Genomic DNA, 23,427 nt, shown 5'->3' with positions numbered 1-23,427 from the left:
TTCCTTTTTTCTTTTTTTAATGTTAGAAAACCATTCTAAAAAAAAAAAGTCTGTTAAGAGGCAAAGAAAACAAAAGGAGGAAGAGAAGCAGCAGCAGCAGCAGCAGCAGAGAAAGGGTTAAACAGATTGATAGCCGCTCTGACTTTTTCGCCTTCCGATCATGTAACAGACAAAAAGGACAATGATAAGCAGGCCAACCAGCACGCCCACAACGATAGGGATGACAATCAGAAGGTCAGAAGAGCTGCATTCTTCAGCTGTAGAAAGATACAGAAAATTTAAAAAAAAAGGGGGGGAGGGAGGGGGAGAAGAGAGAGAGAGCGAGGGACAGCGTGTTAGTGAGCCAACCAAGCAATGGAGGATATATTATCAAAAGTCCAACGATGTATTTGCCAAGTTCTTCTTCATTTAGCTGATGTTTAGTATCTTTAGACAAGCCATCCACCGAACATGGCTAGAAATCCTCCAAGAGGTCCCTGGGGAAGGAATTTCAGCCCTGTTTGGGATTTCTCTGAATGTTTCGGAAAAGGGAAGAGAAGGAAACCATCCAAGTGCATTTCCCAGCCTTCACTTTGGATCCGAAGTGAATTATAAAGGAAAGACAGATTTCTGGAGACTGGTCAAAGGCAAGGAGGATGCCCATGGTCCGAGAAGAGGTGCACACAAAAGGGGCACCCCAGGACCCCCTGACCAGTTTACTCCAAATCCCTCGTCAAAAGACATCATCGCAACATAAGCTTGATCTTATCTGCTTAATCTTCATACATGGCCGAAGTTGTATTTTTAAGCAGATGTAGCCTCCATCAGGACGCAATTTTGAATGACAAAACCTAGCATCCCTACCCACGTGGGGAGATACCACCATGTGCACTGATGATAACATCTAAATCATGAGACAAACTTTAAACATTCCAAAAATAATACTGATCAGGAGGCTGATGTGGAGATTTGGTGCTGCTTCCTTTGAATCAAGATCAGTAATGAAAGATCACATAGTGCCTTGGGGGCTTTATACCCGGCTATCGGGAGAAGCACCAGCCTATGTAGCCTTGGGCAAGCTGCTCAGTTCTAAAGTGCCACCAGAAGTGGGGGACTAGTAAACTATTTCTCAGTACTTTATACCTAGGGAGCCCAGGCAAGGGTAGCTACCGCATTTTTCTGTGTATAAGACACCCCCCACTTCTCTAATCCAAAATTAAGAAATCTAAGTGGGGCTTAGCAAGTGTAGGGGGAAAGGGATCAAAGCGCTGCAGGATCGCTTTGATCCCTGCTTTCTGCTCCACTTGTTTTTGTTCTCTCCTCAGCTTATTTCCATCTATAAGACAACCCTCAATTTTTAGTCTAAAGATTTTAGACAAAAGTATAGTCTTATACATGGAAAAATATGGTATGTCAGAATTAACTTGAGAGCACATAGTGCTCTCAATCTTGCTGTTCTCTGCACTGAGAATGTACCTATGTTCAGAACAGTGTTCAAACAGACTCACAAACTGCCACTTTCCTAGAAGTGAAAACTTACTCCAAAGGACGGACACTGAAATACAATTATTTCCCTTTTTTTAAAAAAAAAAAAAAAGCTTGTCCATGTGGCAAACACAACAAACTCATGCTTCGATGGGGGCACGGTGGCTATTTGAAGTTTTGTCCAGGCTAGAACATTGGGTGAGCTCATTTGTAAGTTTGTGTTAGTTTATCGTTGAACGAAACCCAGGGCCAAAAGTAACCCGAGTTCTCCCCTAACACGTTTGCAATCTATTTAAATCACAGAGGCCAATTTCCAAGACACTAGCATTAGCCTGGTTTGGAAAAATAACAGTTCACTTAAAACTTTTGAAGGGGCACTGGTCATAAACAGGTCCCTTATATCGGGCAAACAAGACAGGAGAATCAAGGCAACTTAGATTTCATCTATGCCCGTCATGCCAGGTTCCTGTCTGTCACGCTGAGGATCATTTCAAGGACGAAGAAAAACAAGGCAGGGCAGGCTGAATACCCAGTTTAACCTTTAGCCTTCCCATCAATGCCGTGGAGAGAGAGAGAGACAGATCCCAATCTACAAACTAGCAAATACTAATACCTCAAAGAACAAGAGGCTGGAGTTTCACAGGCAAACTTGGCAAAAAAAAGAAGAAGTTTAAGGAGGTTTGTGCACCACACAACCACAAAGCTTCGCCGAGTCCTCACAGGGTGGGGGCAGAGGTCACAAGGCAATTCATTTTATTACTGTAACATGTTCAAGTTGTCCAGAAACACACACAAAGCTAACATGAATTTAAAATAATACAACATTCTCACCTCTTTCACAGCAAATTATTATACAAGATTAGATATCCTAAAGTTTAATTTACTTTCGTACGGAAACACAGTTTGTGGAAGCCCTACTTTTTTGCCACAAGAAGGGCGCCTGAGGCAGTTGCTTTGGTAAACGTGTGGCTAAGTCGCTCTACAACCATAAAGGAATAGCACAACAAGCAAGAATGATCCACTCCAGGAATAAGTGCTTGGGAACTTTTGCCACGACTTAGGGGAAGAATGCAAATCTAAGATTGACTGTGACTTCTCAGTATTTTCAGTGTCATGCTAAAGAACATTTAGTGTGGTTGGCACACATGATCTATGCAAAAAAAAACACACAAAAAAACACACGCAACAACACCAGATGTCATTATATCACATGTGCAATGTCAGTATGTATGCATATTATTATCTAAGACAATCCGCAACAAGATTTAGTTCTGATACTTCTCCACAAACCTCCAACCCAGTTGACAATAACCTCCTCATATATTAGGTAGTACAACATCTTACAACTATCAGAGCCACTTCAAATGTCTTGGGTTGCTACAGGAAAGAAAAGGCTGATACTGGGACTTCAGTTTAATCGCATATTTCGAAAAATAGATAAAACTCAACTTGGCCATGGGGCAATGGAAGGGCGCTACAGGCCCACTGTTTAAAGGACACAAAACATCCAGTAATATGATAGCCATCCAGTATGACATCAGGGGGTGAAGATTATTGATTTGGGAAACATATCCCCACGCTTAATTTAGAGGTGAACTAAGGGCTGTTCCAGCAGTGGGAACTTGTACATTTAAACTTGTAGTACTCAAGAGGAGCCCAAAACAGGTCTAAAATATGCTACACCAGATTTAATTATAGCCTTTCAAATCATCAAAACTTGCTTTGCTTTTGTTTTATTCCAATAAAGGTTTAATTCTGCCAACCATGATTTCGTGTTAGAAAGGCACATTTGTGAACACGCGATACCTCTTCCTCGGCTGCTGTTGGAGAGATTTCCACTCTCCCTATCCTGGTTTCATATTCTGTGTACATCAACACAAACCAGAGCTACTATACAAAAGGTCCCTAACATAAACATAAGAAAAACACACAGCTTCACACCATAGTTCTAATCATTGTGGGGTTTTTCCTCCAGAGAAATTTGTCTTGCACTGGTAAAGCAAAGCAAACACTAGGAAATGGAGAAGAGGGAGCAGAACCTCATTAAGACTGGTTTCTAATTGAGTTAATTCTGAGCCAGTCTTTATAGAATAGAACGTGGCTAACGGCCTGTACCGTCATAGTATTTTGGCACCACAGTGATGAATTTTTTTGGGGGAAAAGTATTCTTTGCTTAAACTAGAATTCCAAATAAGTTACGAGGAGCCGATTCAACATGTAGCGCTCTCATTTCCTTGAGTCAGCTTTGGTAGCTTTTTTTTTTAAAAAAGTCTTCTTTTTAAACATGGACATGACAACAGCCAGCTCTTCAGATGCACCTCGCTCCTCTGTAGGTTGGAAGTGGAAACGTTCTACCCAAACGGCATCCCATTTTTTTTAAAACTGCTCATAACTGGCATTACGACGAGTTGTGCGGCCAACAAAGTACGCCATAAAAACCAGAAAAACTAATCCTGCCAAAGCTGCTCCCACCACAATGGGCACAAAGTAGTTGTCCACATCTGGGCTGCAGTCTTCAGCTGGATGGAGAAAGGGCAACAATAGGAACAGTTAAGCAGGCGAACTGCCTCTTGAGATTACAAAGTCATTTGTGTCTCACATTTTGTGTCATCATGGATGTCAAAGCAAAGGCATCTCAAGTCCCCCCCCCCATACAGACACTGAAATAGGCAGCAAACTGTAGCCATCCCTCTAAATTTTCTGGATGATGACTCCTGTTAGCCCCAGCCAGCATGCTGATGGTCAAAGACCCAGGTAAGAAGACCCCCAAATGGATCAAATATTCTCATCGATCAACCTGTTTTCAACACTGTTTACCCCAATGCCTCTAGGAAGTGGAGGAGCAGACACAGAGAAATCATACCTCCCCCTATGATTTGTCTTTTCCACTTCTGAAAAAAAAAAGAGGTCTGATTTGAGCCATGGCTGTCAAGATTTATTTTCCCCAATGCGTTTATCACATCCTCTTCCAAAAGCACGCAAGTCAAGTCTCCATCAGCACTTACGGTGGCCATCGTTTCTGGAATTATGTAAAGGACAGAACTATGTCCTCCCACCCATCCACCCTCCACCTGTGGCTAGCAAAACCCAGCTAATTGTAAAACTCAACTTGGACAAAGCCACCTTCCAGCTTTGGGTCAGGAGATGTGGTGTGAGAAAGGCTTTCCTGAAAAAGCCATCCAATTAAGCAGGGTGACCAAGGCATCCTTGTGAATAGGAAAGTCTTTATTAAAGCTTTTTTTTTTTTGCAGACAATCAATCAAGTGAGAATGTAGAAATACAATTACAGGAAAGAGCGTGGCTTCAACAGGTTAAAAGCAGACATTAAAGTTCCAAGTGTTCACACAAGCCAGTTACTTTGACGCTGTTGCAAAGGTTTTAAGTTAAGAAGCTCAGAGGCATTTCTCTGCCTTCGAAACGAAGATGTACACTTGATGGGGTCTTCAGGAATTTGTCTCTTTGTGACTTTGGGGCAGCTGTGGCGGCCACAAACATCATGATAGCATGGTATGGACAATTACAGTAAGCTGGCACATGTTAACACACAGACACACAGCATCAAATCATTAAGTTGAGAAATTTGTTTACTAGAAGGGTGTGTTTGCAAGAGTGAATCTGAACGACGAGCAACCCATAATTTCAGAAGAGCAAGTAAATAAATGCAGCGTGCAGGTGACCACCTTGTTATTTTCATTCTCAAAATAAGGTATAAAGGATGTTTTCTGGTGGCTATAGGAAATTTCTTGATTTAAGTGAAATTTTAGATTGCAGCAAATCATTTAAGAGTAGAGCACACAACACACACTCCAGTTCTTAGCAAGACCAGTTTGAATCTCAGAAGAGACGGCTTGTTCTTTTGAGGCCATTCCCACGTGTGGCGCATCAGGCGCTGAAGGAGCTGCAGGTTTCAACTATCTCTGAGGAGCCCAATCCCCGTTCTGAAGTAAAGTAGGAGTTGAGTAGCATTGTTTTGCATCTGCCACCATCTGCTGCCAAGATATATCGTGGGAATCCAATCCCAAATCAGACAGCCTGCCTCTACGTGCTGCAAGAAGCAGCTTACTCCAAGTGTAGCAACCAACCAAAGCTCATGGAGGAACAACACGTGGCTATAATATGTTAGGCCCCAGAATCAACAGGTGACTTCCAACTCTTGTCTTCTTTTGTGCTCAAAGTAGTATGAACAAAATTAAAAAGATCCCATCAGTAGCTGGAAAGGATCTGCAGAATGACAGGCATTTGCTGGACTAATTAAGGGCACTTAAAAAAACAGTGGGCTGCTCTTCTTTTCAAAGACAAGAGAAGAAAAATTAATAGGAGATGAATAGAAGAGTCCTTTACTTTCCCTTTGTGGATCCATTAGTTAAGTCTCCACCTGCCTACAAGATTAGGTGCCTGCTGTCTACCGTAACCCACGGAGCATCAGAGGACATTTAGGGTTTACAAGAAAGTCGCAGTTGCCATGGAAAGAGTAAAGAAATGCTTGTAACACACTCTTGTCCTGTGTCAGGCTTGCTTGGGTCCAACTGGCCATCACCAGATATTCATCGCTCCATGCCGTGACCTGGATGAATGCTACTGACGTGGCCTGCCACTGTCCCACCACTTCCAAAGCTTACACTTGAGTTGTTAACAACGGAAAGGACCAGCCCATGAGTACAGAGCCCAGATTTCCCAAGTTGCGCTACTCCCACAGATGCGTCAAAATATGAACTTCTTTTTCTGACTGTGGCTGACTTAGAGAGGTGCCTCCATGCAGACGTGTTTCCACACATCACGTCTCCATACAAATGTTTAGAAGATGAACGTCACACGCTAGTTTTGCCATTAGTCTGTTCCATTGTACTTAATCAGTCCTTATTTGAAGAGGTACGTCCTTGGTCACCTTTTAGTTTGGGGCAACTCCACACTCTTAAGAAGAGAGAACCGTGAATTTTAGGTGCCTCGTTTCCACCTGGGGATGTTGCACTTCCTTTATCACAACCAGAGCCGAAGAGAACAGCCAGGCAAGATTTACAGGGTTTGATAGCCAGCATAGCTTTTTCTTCGGCCAATTACGTAAGCAACCACTATAATGACAATCAACCCCGCAAGAGCGGCGCCAACTACAATGGGGATTAGAACGGTGTCATCGTCCAGCAAGCACTCTTGCGCTGTAGACAAGAAAGGTGGGGAGAAGGAAAAAGATGTTTGCGACGACAAGCGATGGGAGAAGCTATGCCTTTATGGAAGATGACAGGCCTGCATTCTAGAATCTAGCTTCAGCCAGGGCTGAGTCATCGTAACATACAAAGAAAGAGCACCAAGAAAAGGAGTCTGATCTTTTGGAACAACCCAGTGATTAAAGCCTTGGTCATCTCTCTCTCTCTCTCTGAAAATATACAAGCTAATACAAACATTCCATTATTTTTTAAAAAAGGTTTCTGACACTAAATGAACAATGAGTTCTAAGCCAAGCCTTTAAAACTTCACGGGTGCTTAAGCAGCAGCCAATTCTTGGTTTATACTCATGGCTTAAGTTTGGGCTCAAAACTTTTGAAAGTTAGCTAACTGCCTCCAAATATTCACAGCAGCTTTTTTTGTGTGCAGGGGCTGAGGGGGGGGGAGATAAAGATTTTTCATGGTTTACAACAGCAGTCCCCAACCTTTTTGGGGCTGCAGACCGGCTGAGCATCTGAGGGAGGCGCCCACTCCCCGCACTTGGGTGGCCACTCTCTTGGGTGCATGCGCGAAGTGGTGGCGGGCCAGCACTGACATGAGCGCTCCCCCACCCCTTCGCGCAGGGGCATCTGCACGCCCGCCCATGCACTCCTTCATGCGGGCGCTTGGGCGCATGCGTGAAGGGGTGGGGGAATGCTCATGCTGGCGCGTACACGCATGCGTGCCGCAAAGCAGCTGTGGGGAGGGGGGAATGTGGGAGGTCTGTCTGGGGGTTGACGACCTCTGGTTTACAATATGAAATTTGTATTCTTATTTGCACTGACAGGGTCAGCTTTGATTTTTATGATCCATTCACTCCAATAAGCCCAAGATCTGTGTTATCTAACACAAATAGATTCTCAGTCCTTTACCACTTGAGCAAGCAGAAACAAGTGGAAATCTAGGAAAGTTAACCCTGGCAGGTGCTGCTAAAATACAATGGTTCTAACAGCTGAAGCTGAGCTTTGGCAGAAACTCCCATAGCAGGGGAGGGGGCCACCTCGTCTTCTAGAGCAAGGGTCTCCAAACTTTTGACCCCGAGGGCCACACTTTCAAGATCTTAGAGGACCGAAGGAACACATGCGCATGCACGTGTGTATGCCCACCCGCACAGATGCCCACCTGCCATGCATGTGCACACGGGGGTACGGGAACGGGTCAGATAAAACAGCGAGGTGGGCTGGATGTGGCCTGCAGGCCATAGTTTGGAGACCCCTGTTCTAGAGCAAGCCTTTATGAGTCACAAGGCCAACATGGCCAAGAGGCACCAGTACAGACTACCTATTTCCACCACCAGTAAATACTCTGCACAGCTTCTGTGATTCATGCCTGTTCTGCCCAGCTGGCGTCCTGCTGGTCTGCAGGATCTAATTATAACAGACAAACTTTGCCTAGTTGTAAGGCAGAAAGTTGTCATCTACTAGGATTTGCTCATGTTTACGTCCATCCTTAAAATCAAAGCCTGCAGAGGCAAGTCTGGCAGGAGCTGCGTTCTTACCTGTGGCATACTCGTTATCTTGTACATCAAACGGCTGGATCTTTAGGTCAAAAACATTCATTCTGTATCCAGAAGTCACTACGAGAGTTTCCTCTTTCCGGCACATGTATGAATTGCCCAGGGTGGTCTCCCAGTAATCAAGACTGCGATTTGCAGCAGAAAGAGTCCCTGGAGAGGAACAGGAAGTCTGTTGGTGGTGTTTAGAGCAATACTTTATTTATCTCTGAAAAACGCTAACAGAATTTGTTTCAAACCAGTTCTGCTGCTATGAAGGTTTATAGCTAGCCAACCAGTTTTAAAGCTTGCAATACAAGAAAAATCTCACCAAGGTTTTAAGGTGCTAATTACGAGTTTCAATTAAAAGCTGCAGAGCAACAAAACACCCCAAATATGCAACATCCTATAGGGAAGGCAGAATGAGAGAAATGTTGTTGATGCTTTTTGTATGTGTGTGTGTCTCTCTATGGAATGAATGGATTCAAGGAATCATTACAGAGGGAACCAATACCTTATATCCTGACCCCTTTTTCGCTGCTCATTGTAGTTGTGAGAACTCTATCCATAGTGACTGGATGTAGCAAAGAGTTACCTTGCTCCTGCTACCACGGCTGGAGGTGGCAGAGAGGAGGTCACAATTACCCCACTTGTCCGATGGGATCCCTGGACTTACAGTCACCCCCTTCCCAGGCACCCAGAAAAGTTAAAATCAAAATAAAACAGGACCTTGAATTGCTTGGGATGAACCCTGGTTTACAAAAAAAAGGTGGAGCAAAAGTGAGCGCTAAGTTGCTATGCAGAACCCAAGCGGAAGAAGTTTTATGAAATTGATTTCAGTCGGAGTCTTACCATTTTTCGGTTGAACCACAGTGATGTTCACTTCCTTCAGACTAAATCGGTCAGAACTTGTATCTTTCTGTTCAAGAAAATTATGCACCAGTTACACACACAACGGGAAGAGTAGTTTAAGAGAATGCTTTCTAGCCGAGCCCGAGACACGCACCAGGTCTAGAATCCTAGGAATGATCAACGATTTACTACTGATATCGCCAGTACATACTACGTAAGACTACTATCAGTACAGAATTTGCCGTAAGAAAAAAACAGCACAAATTCTTCCTCTGTTAATGTGATGAACGTGGAAGAACGGTTCCTTCCATTAGTTTGTGACAAAACAGCTAAGCTGAAAGCTAACAAGTAAAAAAACTGCAACGTAAGCAGAATAGCATATGCGGCCTAAGAGCAGGGCTGCAATCTGCCTGAATAATGCTCCGAAGCAGAAACGTTCCCTTCTTAAAAGTGAAGACTAAGTTGAGGTTTTTACCCACATCCCATTTCCTTCCCTAAACGATACCAGATGCACAACAGCTGATCAAGGATCACTGATTGTAAACCACTCAAAGGGGACTGCAATCCGTATGTTGGCAGAGGGCTGTCAACAACCGCACGCGTGCACACAACGGAGAGCGACTTACGACAGCAAAGAGGAAGTCGACTGTGCAGCTGCCATCTTTCAATGTCAGGACAGAAGTTGTGGAACCACAGGACCCAGAAGCAACCGTCGACTTCGGATTAAAGTTAATAATCAGAGGGACCTGGAGGTTAAGAGGAGGGATCAAGATTTTCGGTCAGTTAATACCAAACCACACATCATCTTCGTCAAATGTGATTGCTCCTATTTAAACGGATGCTCTTTCCCCCCTTTTTTTAAATTAGGGAAAGACAAAAATGGGTATAAGGACCAGCCTTAGGAACAAACTTCAGGGTCCCATTTCAGAAGCGTGGGCTCCCTCTACAGGTGAGCAAAGTATCATCGCTGACATTTACCAGGAAAGAAAAAGAGAACAGCGTTAATGGTTTTGGGTACCCCAAAGTATTTTTCTCTATTAAACCGATATCACACGTTGTGTTGTCTTTTCAACCAAGCATGCTCCCAAATCATTCAAGCCATTAGTTACATTAGAGCACTCTTTGATTTACATAACTACTTTAAGACGCTGAATTTGCTATTGTTTTGATTTGGGATTTTTGGGGTTTGCTTTATCTTTTCAATCAAACCGTTTGCTAAGCAGCACATTAAAAATAAACAGCGACGTTGACAAGTCTTTGGCATCATGTCCCAAGCCCTAAGTATGCATCCCTACTAAAAGCAAGCTTTTCTTCCCAGAAAAAAAGGGAGAGTTAAGTGGGTTCTGAGATGCAAATTAAATCAGTCATGGGGGGGGGGGGGGAGGGAAACCCTGAGGCCCTGGTGTGACGTAAATCCAATTTCACAGTGAGTCCCCATGTGTGAAAATAAACTATGTCCACTTTCATTAGTTACTCCAACGCTGCAGATACTTAAGCCCTTCGAAATTTTTAAAAAACCCAAACCTGAGATAGCACTACTAAATATTATGCCAGAAATTACAGATAAGAAAATCAAATATTGTTTGATGTACATATTTACAGCGGCTAGGTTACTCTGGGCCCACAATTGGAAAAGTGAAGACATACCTGCAATGGAGGAGTTCCTGAAGAAGCTGTTGGACATGACAGAACTAGATACACTCTCAGAAGCACTATGAGAACAACCAAGGGACTATGCAAGACAAAGTTGGGACTTAATATATGTTTGGGCCCAGGGACAGACCAAAGAATAAGGCAAAATGATTGATGTTTTTTTTTCCTTCAATGCTCTCTGGAAACTCGGGAAATTTGGGATTCAATGAGGTCTGAATCTCTATCCTCAAAGGGGGAGGTTTTTTTTTTCCTTTTTCTCCTCATTTCTTTCTCTTTTTTTCTATTTTATCTTATATTGTGCATTTGTTTGTAGCTGATAGATTTATATGTTCAAATCAAATAAAAATGATATTTTAAAAAAAGGATTTTTTAAAAAAAAACCCTGGGCACACACCTGTTGGGAGATGTTCAGCTGCAGGCCCAGGTTTGCCAAAAGACAGGCTGTGGAACCGTTCATAAGAGAATAATTTCCTGTGGCTGGTACCTCCACCGGCAAGAGAGTGGGTAAAGGAGGTAACGGGGTTGTAGGCACCGTAGAGGTGGTGGGGTTTTCCGTCACAGGCCTGGTGGTCGGGGCAGGAGTCCCAGCGGTGACGACAATGTCGTTCTCACACACCGTCCCTGAAACAATAAAGGGAAAAGCACTCACTGGCAGCGGTGCTTTATACTATTTTGAGAACAGCTGGAGAAATGCTTCCCCGGTTTACTCACATTGGTTACTTAGAGCGCCATCTTCAAGAAAAGCCTGCAGTGTGACATTCCAGAGATCGTGGGTAACATTGTCAGATTCAACAGGCTCCATATTATGACATCTAAAAATGGTATACAGTTGGACTGGCTGCTCTGGAAAGCTTGCAGAGGTCGTGACTGGTCCTGTAGAGAGAAAAAAAATATATGGATGCTTCCAATCTGCAAACGAAAGCTTATGAGCATCGTAGCCAAGCTGGAAGACCTTGGTATATTTCAGAGAGAAAACAGTTAACTCCTACATGACTGTTCCTTACACTATTTGTGCACGGAAAAGCAAAAACTAATTTTGAATTAATATTGGATATGAAGCTGGAGTGTGGGTGGAGGGGAAAGGGCCTCTTATTTGCAAGACTGACGTTCATGTAAGTGTAGCAGCTCTTTGAAAGAAAAGGATGTTATTCTTGAAGAACTTCGCCGTTTCCAGGACAGAAGACCACATTTATTATTTCCATAAGGAAAAGTTCTGTTTTAACATGAATCATGTTTAATTTGTTTACCTGCTGCACCCTAAGTTCAGGAATATGATACTCTAACCTCAAAGCTATAGAAATACTCAGGAGGGTCTGTTCAGCCTTCAGTTCCCAGATGAGCCCATATTGCCTGAAGCTAGAATCTGAGATGCATAGAATGGTGTGCTCTATATAGAGAGAGCACACCATTCTATACATCTCTGAAGCATCAGATTCTAGCTTCAGGGAATACGGGCTCACCTGGGAACTTAAGGCTGAAAAGACCCTCCTAAGTATACTATGATGCAGGCTGTGCAGTTATGCAGGCACAGGGCAGACGTCTTAGTGGGTACAGAAGGCAGGGCAACCAAGGCGGAAAGACACATCACATGCCTGTGGGAAATGTCTGTGTCAGGAAGATGACAGGGACGCTGGCACCCCTGCCTGCTGGGCCACCTCGCCCGCGCCCAGGGCCCGCTGAGTTTTGGATGGAGAGTTCCGCCGCAGACCCGGGGGGGATGCTTAGCTGGAACTGCCACTGGGGGAAACTGGTCGAAAGGAACCAGGGTTCAAGAGCAAGGAGCCGAGAGGGAAGCCCTGGAGTGGGGAGCCTGGGCAAAAGGGCCAGGGGAGGGAGAGCGAGCCGTAGGGAAGAGAAGGCAGCCCCCCCACCGGAGCTGAAGATATAAGGGAAGCACTGGAGGGAGGAGGAGGAGGTAGAGCAGGGAATCCAGGCGGGAGACCTGCAACCCACCAGCCCATTAGAGGGGGGAGGAGGAGGGGCTTGGGGAGATGCATTCGAGGAACTGGAAAACAGAGTCCAAACAGAAGAAGACCTCCCCAAACAACCGGAGCCCCTCGGGGACTGGGACCATATCTGCAGAGGAGGACCCTTGGACCAGGGTGTTGGTGTAGGTCCCCAAAGGGCTGGGGGGGGGCCAGACATCTCAATTCCTGGCCTCCTCCTCGGCCCCACTACAGGGGAGAGCCCAAGAGGAGAGGGGGCGCTGCCAGGTCGAATCTGGACCCAGAGAATGGACAGCGACCCAGCTCCGACACGGGTGAAGGCGGCCCCAAGGGGAATGCCAATGTCCGCTTGCAGTCCAAGGGAAGAAGGGGATGGAAAAAGACTTCCAAGGTTGGACTCAGTGCAGGTGTCTTGAGTGTCCTTATTACAAGCCTTGCCGTTCAGGCGGACGTGAAAGGATGCAGTAGAAAAGGACGGATCGGCAACCCCCTCCGTGGAGAGTTAACGGTAGGAGGCAAAGATGGTGGACAACCCCCACTCAAGCAGAGTGAAGGGGACGAACCCCAAGGGCCAGAACCGCACCTTGCTTGCAAGCCCCGACCCAGTTGCCATAAAACCTAGTTGTGCAAAATCACCTCTGGTCACGTTGGTGGATCAAGGGAGGGGGGACGGGCCTCCCCCCCCCCCCGTTAACCCAGTTAAGAGCCAGTGGGTCTCTCCTACTCGGATGTCTCTGAAGCCGAGACAGTTTTAGATCCAGTGGCAGGGGATGAAATCTGGCGATGTGGGCCCTCTCCCCACTCAAATGACACAACCAAATGGGTCAAGGCTATATCAAAGTCTTCTTCGGGGCAGAGACTGAGATCACCTGGGCTCAGAATGGTACTATTAAAAACAGCAACAACACAAGAGGAAAATGCCCCGACCAGTTGTTAAAAGAAAAGTTACTGCAGTGTGAACAGTTACTGCTCAGAAGATGGGGGACCTCCCCCTTTTTTTACCTTTCCTTATAGCATCTGGAAATAACTCTGTATCATTGGTATTGTAAGTGAAAGAGATGCTCCCTTGATAGGTGGCCTCTGTTTTAGTGAACTGGATACTCCATAAGTGACCATTGCCAAACTCCATGGCTAGTATCGGACCGTAGGTTTCATTGCCGCATGTGCTTCCATCATACCTCACGCTTTCAGGGAACATAAAAGCTACGCTTTTCTGAAAAACAACAAAAATGGCAGTTATTCTGAACAGGACAATATTCATGTACAATATTCAAGAACCACACACATAACTGGCTGACATCCAGGAGTAAGTTACAACTTCAATAGGCCCGTTGTTATCATTGGATCTCACATAGGGGTTAACTCATCAAAACCCTACCGATTCAACACAGCTACTTCAGTTGTGACTTACTAGTTGAGAAGAAGATCTAATTCTCATATATTGAGTTCGGGTCAGACTGGACGATTCTGTACATTATTTCAAAATCACATGTAAGACATCGGCCGTGTGTCTGGTCTGAAGATGAAATATACACATGAACATTCTCCAAAGACATTAAACAACCAGTGTCGTACAAATGGGTAGACAAACGGATGAAGACCAGGCCAACCCAGCTGTGAACCTCCCTGGATGACCTGGCAACAGTGAGGAACCTCCATCTATGCCATCTCACAAGGTTTGTGGGGGTGCCATTCCCAAGGTTGCTAAGCTATTGGCTTAATCTACAGTAGAGGGCAAACTCTCCTGGATGACGTCACAGCTGCTTCTGAAGGGCATGACTGCCCACCATTCTTCTTCTTTCTCATAGGAGCTAGAAAGCTTGCATAGAGCCTTTCCATTAGGCCAATCATAATGGCATGATGGAAACACTGTCCTATTTGAACTCTGTAACCTATCTGTAGACTGTCCACTGTCTGTGAGCTTGTAAGGTTAATAAAAGCACAGTCCTCCTGGTGGCAGGGCAGAATGCATTGGGAGAATTCATTGGGAACCCATTCAGTGTTATTCTGCCTCCTCTACTAGTCCCCCCTCAGGAGCACTGTTGGCAGACATCCCTGTGCGTGTGGCTGACTTCTTTAACGTCTATCTCTAAGAGACTATTGGCTATCCTAATTATCTGGTGATCATCACAAAGCCCATCAGCCTTCTCATTTCGTGACTTCAACAAAGGTTGTTGTGAAGATAAAAGCACAACAAAGGGAAGGTTGTAAGCCATTTGAAGCGGGGATGTCAATGAAGTCAATGTTTTCCTGTATCATGAATCAACAAGTGTTTCCCATTATGCTAAAATACTGTATTAGTCGGGAATTTAAGTGTGATAATGGATTTAGACTTTACATCTCACTAGGAATTATGCCAAGGTGCCTATGATTCAACCCTGAAGATGTTAATCTCAGAAGGATAGAGCTGGAAGGGACCTTGTGGATCATCAAGGTCAGCCACTATCAAGGAGACCCCGTGGGGGAAATCGAACTCCGGACCTCTGGTTCCTTAGCCAGAGACCTAAACCACTCAGTTATCTAGCAGTTCTTGGCTGATATGATAAGTTATTGTTCTCTTAAACTAAGAACTCAACACTCTGTTAAAACACTGCAAATTATTGTTAATATCAAGACAGCTAAATTGATTAACTATTAAAAAAAACAGGATGAAAAGCAATTTAAAAGGTATACAACAGGTTTGGGCAGCTTGAAGAACAGAAACAACACCATGTATAATACTTACATATTCATTAATTGCAGACTCGTAAGTTATTGAGAGGTTCATCATCCATTTGGCATATAGACACGTCACGTTCTCATCATCTTTCACCTCTACATCCACAGCATATACCTTGAAAAGAACTGGCATATTGTTTGCTTGTCAGACAGTGTTTCAAACACACTGATAACTCAAGTTTCATTTATGGTGCTTGGACTTTTAAAATTTCTAATAATATTTCCTCCAAGTAAATTTAAGATTCAGCATACCATTGCAAGAAGCAGTAATTTATGGAGATTAGTGTCAATTTGTTTAATTATGCACATTTTGCAGGTGGTTTCATCAGAGACAGGATATTTTTTCTGATACATCACACAACAAGAACTAAGTCGCAGTTAGAAGTCACAGCTTTCCAGCTTTATTTTTTTCAGACGACTTTTTAGCAATGGCTCTCCAGACAGAAGTTAGCCAACTGCCTCCAAATATTCACAGCAGCTTTTTTTGTGTGTGCAATTCAATTGCTAGGCTGTAAAATAATGTAGAATTTCTTCTTGGATTAAAGAATGAAATCATGTAATGCTCACTGCTTGTGTGATCGCTTGAGAAAGTATTCAGCGCACGAGACGCTTGCATCTGTACCAGCTATTGAAATCACATTTCACACAGAATTAGATGGTTACAGTGAGCATTCTGGAAGAAGAAAGCCACTTTTGGTTTTAGATTTCTGTTCAACAGCAAACCAGGAAACAGCTCTTTCCATTCGTTGAGCACAACATATTCTGTAATATATTTTTAAGTGGTCAAGGCGGTCCGCATTCTAAATATATTAAATATGTAAGATGTAAAATGTATAAAAAGCAAATTAGAGCAAAAAGGTAGAAAACTGGATTCCATACAAATCAGGTTGGTCAATATTACGTCCTGATATCAAGAGGGAAAGAGAACAGAGATTAGGGCTTTCCACAAATCCTGGCTTGCCTCTGGAGGAGGAGGAGAAGGGGAGAACCTGTTATCAAGTCAATGTCAACTTATTTTTTTAGGTATGCCATTCCCTTCGTCCGAATTTGCTTTGAGACTGTGCACCCTGGCTAGGGCTAAGCAAGCTGGTCTCCCTGGAAGCACAGTGAAGAACTGAAATATTCTGACTCATCGAGCGATCCAGGAAGCTGCTTGTTATAAAGGGGATATTAAAATGAGGGGTGGGACCACTGCAAAGAGGGAGGGCAGATGAAAGGATTTGTGTTATTTGGCAATCAAAAGGGAGCCGGGGTGGGAGAAAACGGTTCTGGTAGAAGCAACAGTCAGTCGGTCACCAGCTTGTTCTCACCACCATATCAACAGAGAAGGTATGTTCTGTTTGCTCAATGCACAAATGACACAGTCAAGACGCACTATGAAGAAAGCATATCAAGCAAAGCTTTGGGAAGGAAATGCAAGGACTTTGGGGCCCCAGAGAGTCCTCCATTCTGCCCAATCCATATTTGGAGGAGGAACAAAAAAGGGAAAGACTCCAGGCGAACAACTGGTTACAGAAGTCGTGCCGACATGAGGGATTTGGAGACCACAGGCTACACTTCCTGGAAGATGGATTGCTGGCAAGGGACGGGCTGCACTGCAGAAGGGATGGGAAGAATGTGTTTGGCCACATTTTGAAGAAGTTCATCAGGAGGAGTTTAAACTTAATTGGAACAGGGAGAGGGAGACTGAATCAGAGGCACAGACAGATGAAGGCTCACGCACAAGAAGAACAGACAAAATTGCAAGGAGCTGGGTCAGCTGAGACTGCCCATGTGCCCACCTATCAGCTGAGAGGTGGGCACGTACCCAGAGGGAGCCCCCTTTCCCAATGGGCACAAACCGAAAACCAAACTGCAAACCAGTTCAGTTTTCCACCATTTTTCAGGTTTGTGCCCACCTCTAGTAGCGAGTGCTTTAATGCTGGTGGCATTCAAGAAAAAAATTAGACAACCACCTGTCTCAATATATTTTTATTTAGATACCTGTGTTGTGTTAGATTCAATGGCCTTATAGGCCCCTTCCAACTACATTATTCAATGAATCTTTTTTTTTTTTTTTTGCAGCTATAAGGTTTAACATACTTAGGTGTGGCTTTTATCACTGAGTGCTTCCACTAGTCGAGAATGTGTTACATCTTTCAGGGTGGAAACCTACGTTGCACAATGTTTATAAGAAGGTAATAGCATGGTGTATTTTAACCATGCAGATTTTTTTTTAAAAAAAACCAGACGCTTGTTCATAAAACAACAGCAGTAATGCATCATAATGTCCACAGCTACATTCTACAGACCTACAAGACTGACATGCTGATGCATAGTCAGGAAATGAAACCAACTTTCCCTTTTATTTGATAGAAGCCACAACATCAAGAGTCATACTTAGTAAGCATAGAAAGAAATGCTCACTGTGTTCTGTTCTGCACTGCTTCTATAAGACAAGCAGCTGTAATCCCTCCATTTGTTCTTGGGATCTTGAGAACTACTAAAGTGGACAAAAATTAAGGATTTCTTATTTAATTTAGAATTTTAAATTTTTTTAATTGGATTTGTTTGATGAAATAATTTGAAAAAAAATTCTCTAGAGAGAAAAGATGGATTAGTTTTTAATTATGTAGTATGAGACTAAATATTCCTCCAGTATTTTATTTTTTTGTAAATGCATCTCATTAATTCATTCATTAGGGCTCCAATGCCCTGCTCTCCTGGATGTTTCTGTAAGAGTATTTTGGGTTGTTTTTTTCTCTAGTTAAAATATACCCTCACAGATGCTTGACTTTGCAGTTCTCAAAACATGTTTGCAGAGTTCTTAACAGTAAAAATGTTTTTGAACAAACCTATGCAGCTGAGAAAGAGACCTTAGTCCTATTGTTTCTCTGCAAATCTGTGTACACAAAACTGATCCCATACCTCTTACCTCCTATGCTTCAAGGAGCTCAGTGAATAAAAGACTGTTTGGGGTGGAATTGAGCTAGATAAGGAGGAGATATTAAGAGCAAAGCATGAGGAGAGAGGGGCCAGCCAACACGGAACTGTTGGAGCAGAATACTCTGTTAGCCTTGAGATCTTTGTGAGATTTGTCAATATTATCGTCCTCCTTTAAGAGAAAACATATAATGGTAGCAGGCCGTGAAAGAGACCCAGTTTGGGAATATTTTAATGAAGATCCTCTAAGGCAGGTATGCATGCATGCAACAACAAACAGCAACATTTGGTGGCCCAAATAAAACAACATCATGATAAATGTTCCTTCAACAGAGAAAGCTGTGATGAAGTTAACAAATAACGAAATAACAGCCTTAATGTTTTATGTTTAGGGAAATCAAACATCAACATACAAGATTCCTAATCTCTTTAACCTTTAAGATGGTTAAAATTGCTCTACAGTTTCAGAGTTTTCTGTCCAGGATAGTCATATCTGCAGAGCAAATCACTTATAGTTTTAAAAAAAAATCCACTATCCAAGAACCACCACATTTAAGTTTGTGATAACAACCCGCAGATTAAGAAAAAGAGTAAATGGATTTTAAAAAGGCCTAGTTTGTTTCTCTGACACACTTTTTTCCCCATCTGAATGAAAGCCTGCAGTTCATTAATATGATCAGATCATTAAGACCAGGGCACAGTCCAGCCAACGAAGCAGATGTTCCATGGAAACTGCTGATTAAAGTATATGAAAGAGAAATTAAGTGAAATGCAGCCAGTCTAGAGAGGAAACCTAAAACTGGCTGGAGAGCTCAGTGAGTTATCCCGAGTGGATTTTCTGGTGGAGCCAGAAGGTTGGGAGTTCAAGCCCCCCACTGTACCTCCCGTGAGTACAGCCAGCCTACGTGGCCTTGAGCAAGCTGCACAAGTTTTGCCCACAAAAGAAGGGAATGATAAACCACTTCCAAGTACCCTCTACCTAGAAAAAACTGAAAAGGTTCTTGATGACACACAATTATTATTATTAAATCTTGGTGGGTGGAACAATGTCCACAATGATTCTATTCTGTAGAACAAGAGAGGAAGGAAATGTCTTCAGAAACAAATGATGCATCAGGAAGGTCTAATATGCAACTTAGTCACAGACAATGCTGCAAATACTGTACATCCAAGATGAGAAGAAAGTTAGGAGAAAATGAAGAGAACACCAAGCTAATAATATACGACTGGAGTGTTCATCTGCACCTCCTAGCCAAAAATTCCAGTGGTGTTCCTGAAACAAAGACTCATGTTATTGAAATTGCTGAATGCTCTTGTAACAACCATATTTTGCAACAGCTGCTGTGAAAAGAATGGGCGAAATCAACTCTTGCACAAGATGTTAGATGGAACTCGATAATGGACTGTTTTGAGGATATACAAGAACCGGCCTATTCTGGTGACAGTTTGTGAACAAAATCAAGAGAAAATAGATGGCACTGTGGTGGCCAAAATCCTCAACACTGGGCTGAAGATAAGTGTTGCACATATACTGAGCATCCTGAAACCAATTTCTGAAGCTTTAAACAAAACACAGAAAAATAGCTGTTTTACTACTGATGCTGTTGGAAGTTGGGGAAAAAATATATAAGTGAACACTCAAAACAGAATGATGCAATGGCAGAATTAAATTACAAGCGTTAAAAAAATGAATGGGACAAGCAAATATTGTCAATATTTAGCACCATCAAACCTTAAGTGCTGGAGAAAAAGCATTAGCTATGACGTGGACACCCAGCAATCATGAATCCTTAATGCCAACTATGACCAACTTCAGAATGAGAGAGAAAGCATTCAAAAATGTATGCTTGCTGATGATGTTTTAAGGAAAGGAAATCCAATGAACCTGGGGATATGACTGGATTAAACTGAATTTAATGTTGAAGGCAAGAAAACTTTTTTTCTTTTTCAAATTGTAAGTAAACAAACAAAACAAAAAGGAAGACAAAGATGATTGAGTTGCAGAAGGCAGTATTTTAAGTTGTTCATGTGGACCTGGCTGATGTAGTCAGTCTCAAGTTTTTCAAAAAATATTTGTTTTAATCATGTTAGTTTAAGGAAATAAAGAATACACATGAATTATAATGTTATTGTTTTAGAGAAATAAAATGATTTAAAAGGTCATTATTATTATGTTAATTAAATTTTTTTCTCCTTTCAATAAAGTACAGCAGAATAATTGTCCAAATATGAATGATCAACCTATTCAATGGGAAATAATAATTTCGGAATTATTTATTTCAATTAATAAATTAAAAAACCATCATTGATTTTCTGATACAACTGTAAAACTAACCTAAAAATTCTTACTCTAAAAATGGGAACTTCATCTGGGTGTTAAATATGAAGGCGACCACAACCAGCAACAATGAGCCTGCATGTAGCAAGCCATGACAGAAATTGGGACTAAATCAGTTTGATTTTAAATCAGTTTGATTTTAATCAAATCCACCCTGCCGGGATCTTGCTTTGCCAGGTTCTCTCAAACCCACGACTACCCGACAGAAGACAAAAGAATTCTTCTGAAGCCACGCTGCTCCAGCCAGGATCCGCTTTCTGTAGAAATTTTAATTGTTCTTCGACAAACACACTTGCAAAAGACAAATCCGTGTCCGAGCCTGTCTCCCTCATAATGAATGAACTTGGGAGACGAAGCTACCTTAATTAATGTCGGTTAGAACTGTGGTCGGCAGACCCTGGGACTGTGTCCTGCGGGGTCAGAACAGATCCTTTTACTCCCCGCCAGGAATCCTCCACGCATACAGGGGGAAAGTTGTTCTGATGATGTGCTATAAGCCCTGCTCGTGTTGCTGTTTGCACATATCACGGGATAAACGCACCTAAATTCTCATGGGAGGCAGATCTGGGCAAACGTCTACTTATGGGTGTTTATTTAAGGGGATGCATCCATCCAACCCTTCCCATGAAGCTTCCAGGCTGATGTGCATCTGACATGTTAAGTTACCGGCTGCTCCCAACATCATCATCCACGCTTGACTGAGAAAGATGCCCAAGAGGAATCCCCGAAGGCCAATGGAGGCCACTTCTATCCATCCAAGGTGGTGGTGGTGGTGGTGGACTTGCGAACCAACCATGTGAGAAAGTGATGGGGCTGTTTTTCCCAAGGTCTCTCACAGCTGGAGCAGATGGGGGGAGTCAGCCCCTGCCCCCCCCATGATTCATCCAAGGGCAGGGCAGGATCGACCCCATCCGCCCAATCCCCCCAACACCCCTCGCCCCCCCAAGAGGGAGCCGAGGAAGCCTCACCATGGAAGGACACGACCGGGGTGTGTGTGTGTGTGTCAGTGTCATGGGGGGGGGGGGAAGGAGAGACTCTGCCCCAAGTTCCAGAGTGGCCCTCCCCAGGAGGAGAGCAACCGGGGGGGGGAAGGAGGAGGAGGAGGCAGAGCCGGCAGAGACCCAGCCAGGGAGCCCCCACGGAAGGCACCGAGCCAACACCCCCCCGCCTTTTTGTGTGGACCACAGCCTCCTATTTAGAGGCAGGGCAGCCGCAGAGAAGGGGTCGGCAAAACACTCCCCCCCCCCCCCGAGAGAAGAGGCAGGAAAGAGGGAGGGAGGGCCGCCCTGGCTCTGCCTCTTCCCGCGCCTGGCCGACCTCGCAGGGCTGTTGGGAAGGCGAAAGGCAAGAGGGAGGGAGGGAGGGAGGGAGGGAGAGGCGGGTCCCCACCCCCGACGAAGGAGCTCCTGAGGGGGGCTTTTTTTTGCAGGGAAAGACACCCCCCACCCCCACTCCCGTAACCCGCCTCTTTCCTTGGGCCGGGGGGGGGTGAAGCTTCTACAGAGAAGACCCCCCCCCGCCTCTCCGTTCATTCTTTCCTTCTCTCTCTCAAGGGCTGGGTCTGGATCCCGACCCCCCCCCGCCGCCCCCTTCCCCTCCCCAGGTGAAAGCACCTGCCCCCCCCCCGCCTCTCACCGGAGCCCTGGAGGAAGAGGAGGCCGAGGAAGAGGCCGCGGTGGCAGAGGAACGGGGCCCGGAGCGGGCGGCGTCGGTGGTGGCAGCTGGGGGGCTCCATGGCAGGGGCCGGGGCGGGCGGGCGAGGAGGCGGGCGGGCGAGCGACGGAGGGCGATGAGAGAGAGAGAGGAGTCATATGAGGAGCAGGGACGAGGAGGAGGAGGAGGGGCCGGAAAGGCGGGGCCTATTTCTCGCCAGCCAATGGGAGCGCCGGCGAGGGCCGGCCGTCGTCTTTGCGGTTCACGGGCGCGCTTGGACTCCCCGCCACCGGCGAGGGAGGGCGGGGACGGAGCGCTCCGAACATCCCTCCCTATTCCTGCGCACGTGGTTTATTTATTTATTTTAATAAGACGTTAAAGGGACTTGGCTTTGGGTTTTTTTTTTTAAATGGCCCTCCTGATCTGGCAGAAGGTCCCGCGAAGTACGTCCTTCTTTTGATCCTCTGAATGTCGGGTCTTTTGAACATGGGCTTTGTAGTCCAAGGCTCGGAAGGGACCCGGGTTCGAGTTCCAGATGGCGCAAGGATAAGCCGCTCCTGAAATAGCTCAAAATGCCCCACCCACACCAACTCCCAGAATCCCCGATCCCTTTCTCTGGGGGATGCTGGAAGTTGTAATCCCCCCCCCAAAAAAACCCCACCGACCCACTTTTCCGAGAGGTGAGCCAAACCGACGCCGTTTGCCAGGCCTGAATCCCTGCAAGCTGTCGTGACAGTAAAGCCCCATTGGTTTCTAGCGGGTTTACTCCCGTGTCAGTGCGGGGACGCGGTCCTTTGAATGTGAAAAGCCCTTAATTTTTGGAAGGCAAAGGATTTGCGGCGGCGGCGGCGCAGTTAACCAAACAATTAAACCCGACGGCGCTTGAAAGAAAACGCTGAGTCAAGGGCTCTCCCGGGGAAGAGTCACGTGCCAGCCTGGTAATAATTGCAAAGGACGGAGGCGAGGTTTGTGATGCAAGAGCAGCCCAGAGGAAAAAAAAGGGGACACGCGTGGATTGGGCTCATTTTCCATCGGTTTCCACGAAATGTGCCGTTTGCCAAGCAGAGAAGCCAGAGACCCAGGAAGGGGGAAAAAAAACACCAAACACCACCTTTTCTTTGAACCTTAAATGAATAGGAGAACCGGCTGATTAAGTTAACAGAGAGGAAACTTTATTATTATTATTATTA

The 23,427-nt window shown here is 44.6% G+C and overlaps 1 protein-coding gene across 3 annotated transcripts; it reads right to left on the bottom strand.

Moving 5' to 3' along the window:
- Positions 1-22,381, bottom strand: LAMP2 (lysosomal associated membrane protein 2). 3 transcript variants are annotated; one of them, XM_072981407.2, is made up of 9 exons: positions 22,220-22,381; positions 15,332-15,450; positions 13,609-13,819; positions 11,372-11,533; positions 11,055-11,281; positions 9,634-9,753; positions 9,008-9,074; positions 8,162-8,329; positions 1-257 (listed from the first exon to the last, which is right to left on the bottom strand). In XM_072981407.2, exons 1-9 carry the CDS (start codon positions 22,317-22,319, stop codon positions 118-120), a joined length of 1,314 nt encoding a protein of 437 aa, XP_072837508.2. In that variant the 5' UTR covers positions 22,320-22,381; the 3' UTR covers positions 1-117. The 3 variants fall into 3 exon arrangements, with proteins under 3 accessions (XP_072837508.2, XP_072837506.2, XP_072837507.2); XM_072981405.2 differs by lacking the exon at positions 1-257 and adding an exon at positions 2,201-3,983; XM_072981406.2 differs by lacking the exon at positions 1-257 and adding an exon at positions 4,669-6,617.
- Between the last annotated feature and the right edge of the window lie 1,046 nt (positions 22,382-23,427).

The sequence above is a fragment of the Pogona vitticeps genome, chromosome 11 (assembly GCF_051106095.1).
Source record: "Pogona vitticeps strain Pit_001003342236 chromosome 11, PviZW2.1, whole genome shotgun sequence".
NCBI lineage: Eukaryota > Metazoa > Chordata > Lepidosauria > Squamata > Agamidae > Pogona > Pogona vitticeps.
The sequence above is the reverse complement of the archived record's forward strand: the minus strand, read 5'-3'. Positions and strand labels throughout refer to the sequence as shown.

What these genes read in the sequence shown, in the direction of transcription:
- LAMP2 (XM_072981405.2), bottom strand. Translation starts at nt 22,319, where the DNA reads ATGGAGCCCCCCAGCTGCCACCACCGACGCCGCCCGCTCCGGGCCCCG. An exon ending in TGGCGCTCTAAGTAACCAAT is followed by an intron (nt 11,282 to 11,371) that starts GTGAGTAAACCG and finishes TTATTGTTTCAG; the next exon opens with GGACGGTGTGTGAGAACGAC. An exon ending in AGCTGAACATCTCCCAACAG is followed by an intron (nt 9,754 to 11,054) that starts GTGTGTGCCCAG and finishes CTTAACCTCCAG; the next exon opens with GTCCCTCTGATTATTAACTT.